The following is a 5082-nucleotide window of genomic DNA, read 5'->3' as shown; positions in this document are numbered from 1 at the left end:
ACCTTGAGTCCCATATTTCAGCTGGAATTTATTAATTACAGCTATACTGATGTTTATGCTAGCAAAAAACAAGAAGAAATCACAGATATAAGATGCCTTTTACAGATAAATGTTCCACTTAATACAAAACACAGCTGCAAGAAGCTATCCGTATTATCCTGATGTTATGTGTTTGCACTGTTGGGCAGATAAGAAAACACTATAATGACTCTGTCACAGTCAGTTCACCTTTATGGGCCTTACAGATATGTTTCCAGGTGTTTGTTTTTTGTGTTCCTTAGCAATATTCCGTGCATTGGCTGGAACCCAAACCAACACTGAGATCCGAGCTTGTCGCTACTTGCTGTACAGAATTGCATAATATCGGCTGCAATGCCCAAACGTACCGTAACTGTTAAGTCTTCTTCTCCCTGATTGTCACTCGCTCTGTTAAAAGCCTTTCTGTGTGCAGGGATTACTGTTCCTGTATGAGATAGCAACAGGTTTTTACACACTAAAAGTATTCTTGCCAACGTTTAATTTCACCAGAGAGCAAAACTTAAATGCACAAAAATCATTTCGGTACAAACACAACACGGATGTTTATTGATGCTCGTCTTCTCCGCCGCCTCAGGCCGACTTAAACTGCAACATCCAGGACGACACCGGATCGTTCTACGGCGTCACCAGCCAGTACGAGAGCTCGGAGAACATGACCATCACGTGTTCAACGAAGGTCTGCTCCTTTGGAAAGCAGGTGGTGGAGAAAGTCGAGGTATGGACGCGTTTTTTTTTTCCATCCCGGAGATCAGAGCGATGGCTGAAACTCTGTTTGACGTTTCCGTTTTTCTCCTCAGACTGAATACGCACGGTTTGAGAATGGACGCTTCGTCTACAGGATAAGCCGGTCTCCCATGTGTGAATACATGATCAACTTCATCCACAAGCTCAAACACCTGCCAGAGAAATACATGATGAACAGCGTGCTGGAGAACTTCACCATCTTATTGGTAATCACAGTTCTGACCCGAGTGGGCCACGTCCCTCTCCGGGGATTCTCATTCTTCGTCTCCTCGCTGTCAGGATGTGTCGGTGGCTCCAGCTGGCTTTAAAAAAACAAAACAAAACAAAAAAACCACACCGGGGGGGTTTGGCGAGGCCTTGAGATGAGTTCCTCTCATTGGTCTCACATTCCTGCCATTCCACAGGGGATGAAACACAGTGTGAGGAGCCTCATTATCTGCAGGGGAAAGGCAGGATAAGAGAGGGCAGGAACCCCTGTTATGAGCCATCACATGGGGTCTTAAAGCGTCATTCAGCACCACGGAGAAAGCAAGAAATAAATAAAACGACAGACATAGATCCGCGTGTGGGGGTAGACAGCAGCAAGGGCTTCCTTAAAGAATCGCTCGTGATCTTTAAACCAAGTCTTTTTTTAAGCTGAAGAGGTTTTTCTAACAGGATTTTAGAGCTGGTCATAGATTATAAACCACTTGTTTAAAGGCCAAAGAGCGCACCGAAAGCATAAAACCTGCAATGTCAATAAAAGGCTGTTTTGTGCATTTTGCTGTGTTTCCGGCATTTAAATGAGTCCTGTCGGAAGGTTGTTTCACCGAGACCTACACAATTCGGTGGGCATGTGTAGCAGGTCAGGACCANATCTGCGTTTGGCTATGCACCACGGCTCTGAGGCTTGCCAGACCACAGTTTTTATCCACTTTGCAAACCCAAACCCATACATCCTCAGCTGAAGGCTTCAGAAACAGAGCTGAAGTAAATGTTGTTGTAAATAAAAACACCTTTTATTCTGTACTGTTAATTTAATTATAGAAGTATTGCACTTCACGTGAACTACGAGTGAGTTTAGCTCATCTCCTGTTAGCTTGTGAGACAATAATTTATCTTCCTGTGTGGTTTTTCCTAATTTAAGGCTTGAGATGGATCCGTCTTGGTCCTAATTCGTAGCATCACAGATAGAATGTGGGTGAAGCCCTGCTTTGTTTAATACAAACTGACATTTTTGTGACTTTGCACATAAATAATGAATTCATTTTAGTGTGAAATGTGTAAATAATTCTGCATTTTTATTGGAAACAAAGAGTGTCGAAGCCACTGAATGCATTCAGGCCGACATCAACAAACCTGACTCCTAACAGACAAAAGAGATCCCTCATATGACAGGGGCCAGTTTCTATCCACTTTGCAAACCCAAACCCAAACATCCTCAGCTGAAGGCTTCAGAAACAGAGCTGAAGTAAACGTTGTTGTAAATAAAAACACCTTTTATTCTGTGCTGTCTTTTTAATTTGTTGTTGTTGCACAAATATTGCACTTTAGCTCATCTCCTATTAGCTTGTGAGACAATAATTTATCTTACTGTGTGGTTTTTCCTAATTTAAGGCTTGAGATGGATCCATCTTGGTCCTAATTCGTAGCATCACAGATAGAGTTTGGGTGAAGCCCTGCTTTGTTTCATACAAACTGCCGTTTTTGTGACTTTGCACATAAATAATGAATTCATTTTAGCTTGTAATGTGTAAATAATTCTGCATTTTTATTGGAAACAAAGAGTATTGAAGCCACTGAATGCATTCAGGCCGACATCAACAAACCTGACTCCTACCAGACGTCCTTAAAAGAGTTCCCTCATGTGACAGGGGCCAGTTTTTATCCACTTTGCAAACTCAAACCCAAACATCGTCAGCTGAAGGATTCAGAAACAGAGCTGAAGTAAACGTTGTTGTAAACAAAAACACCTTTTATTCTGTGCTGTCAATTTAATTCCAGAAATATTGCACTTCATGTGAGCAAAGAGTGAGTTTAGCTCATATCCTGTTAGCTTGTAAGGCAATAATTTATCTTCCTGTGTGGTTTTTCCTAATTTAAGGCTTGAGATGGATCCATCTTGGTCCTAATTCGTAGCATCACAGATAGGATTTGGGTGAAGCCCTGCTTTGTTTCATACAAACGAGGGGATGGGGTTTGTTTCTGGCTTTAGTGGAGCAGAATGTTATTGCCTAATTTGTACATCATAAAAACGAAAAGTTGCTCAAAACCATTCTGACAGACAAATAAAAAGGCGACGTTGCAGAGTGTTATTTCTCATCATCACAACGTGTCGTTACCGATCTAATCCTGGCCGCCGCTCGCTGATTATTACGACGGGTGTTTGTCGGAACTGGCTGGTTTTGCTTCAGTAAATCTTTCTGTGTCTTTCTGGATTTTGATATTTGTGTCGTTTTATGTGCCCGACTATTAAAATTCAAATCAGACAAATTAAAATACATAAAATATTTAAAATGTGTGTCTGATAGTATTTGTTTTGCTCTTTCAGTACAACAAGCATCTATTTGTACACATCGGCCAGACGAATCACTCCTACAGCGACGCCCTGCTGGAGTCCGTGGACATCCGTCAGATTTACGACAAATTTCCAGAGAAGAAAGGAGGACTGAAGGAGCTGTACGGAAAAGGCCCCCAGAATTCCTTCTTCCTCATAAAATTCTGGGTGAGTGTGATTCATCAGTACAGAGGATTCCAGCGTCGCAGCTTGATTATGTTTTACATATTAGTCTCATTTTCACTGTAACCTTTAGTGAAATATTTGAGTCCTGTTCGGTGGCGGCAGCAGCAGCAGCGTGTTCAGGTTTGTGTTCGGTGATTGGCTGTAATCAGTCTACACAGAGAAGATTGCTCTCTTAATGTTTGCAGAATGCACTCAGCTATATTTGGACTTGCATAGCAGGAGAGCTTTTGATCAAAGCACTCGCTAATTCAGTGTAATATCTCCAAACAATGGAGTGACCTGGTTGCACTCCTAATGGCTGTTTAAACATTGCATGTATTTCCTCCCTGATGCAAAATGCTAACTAGCGGCAGCCAACAAAGTAGGACCGTATGCACTTGGACCAAGTCCCTTAAAATTCCTTTTGAAGGGGCCGACAAATCTGAATTTCAAATGAAAGACAGAATCTGCACAATAATGAATGTATAACTGCTTTGCTTAATGAAGGAGGAGAATGTTGTAGAAGGATGTCTCCTCTTTTTGTGTCCATAATGAACAGGATGTTCAGGGCACAGAGAGGCTGCCCTCCAGGAGCAGGCCCGTTCAACCTTGTAAATCAGTCTTTTAACGTAACTTCATTTAATCCTCTTTAGAGTCTTGTTTCCAATATGGGCACATTAACATGCTTATTCAGATGTGGCCGAGATCTTCTCATTTGGTATGCGATGCACACAGATGATGATCTGAGCAGCTCTGTGATCAGACAGACGTGTTGCAGTCCTGGATGACACGCTAACTTCATACAGCCTGGACGTCTTCACTGTACGCTGTATGAAATTAACAAACTATTTTATACTAACGAGGACAAACAACAGCACCTGTCCAGTGACATGTGGTAATAAATACCACTGCTAGCTACATTTAAAGAGGCTACGATGGTTGTTTTTCTAAATGAGTCTGGAAGGAGTCAGTTCTGGTGACAAACCCAGAGACAATATTCCCACATCAGTAGCTCGTCTCGGTTTTATGAAGCCAGCAGCAGCTTCCAGACTCAGCTGATGAGTAGCTGGTGGGTCATTTATAAGCTGAGGAGCTGGAGATTTCCCTCACTGGTTGGTAGAGACTAAAAACAAAGGAGTGGAGTTGAAGCAGGAGAAATAACTCAGTGACACCGTTTATTAGTACCTACAGGATCAGTAAATAAGCTGTACACATATTTGCAATCATCTGTTTACTTTTTTTTTTTAAAGAAAATGTTGTAGGTTTACCTGAGAGACAACATTCACCTGTGAACAGCTCTTTCCTCTGTGTGGGAAAATATGGTGTTTCAAAATAAAAGCCTTTTTTTTTAGTAGTATCCTTTATTCTGTTTCCAATTTTCAGACAAAACATACTAAAGACCGCTACAATTTACAGCTACAGTCGTGACTCGACAATCCGACCCTTAACAATCCTAAACCTGCTATCCGACAGGTTTTTAGGAAAAACCAACAGAACCCATAAAAACAGCCTTAACATAGCGACAGCCTTGGATTGTGACTCCAACATGACATTTAACGTCACCAATCAGGATGACGGCGTATTATCTGACTGAACAA

General features: G+C 41.7%; 1 protein-coding gene across 1 annotated transcript in view; it reads left to right on the top strand.

Moving 5' to 3' along the window:
• The window catches only part of tead1b (TEA domain family member 1b), a 54943-nt gene that overhangs the window by 43277 nt on the left and 6584 nt on the right, over nucleotides 1-5082 (top strand). Inside the window, exons 9-10 of the mRNA XM_008288193.1 lie at nucleotides 599-754; nucleotides 837-989. Coding sequence (XP_008286415.1) covers nucleotides 599-754; nucleotides 837-989 — 309 coding nt within the window. The remainder of the gene's footprint in view (nucleotides 1-598; nucleotides 755-836; nucleotides 990-5082) is intronic.

This window comes from Stegastes partitus, unplaced genomic scaffold (genome assembly GCF_000690725.1).
Source record: "Stegastes partitus isolate 25-593 unplaced genomic scaffold, Stegastes_partitus-1.0.2 Scaffold545, whole genome shotgun sequence".
Lineage (NCBI taxonomy): Eukaryota > Metazoa > Chordata > Actinopteri > Pomacentridae > Stegastes > Stegastes partitus.
Note: the sequence above shows the minus strand (reverse complement) of the source record. Positions and strands in the feature narration are given on the sequence as shown.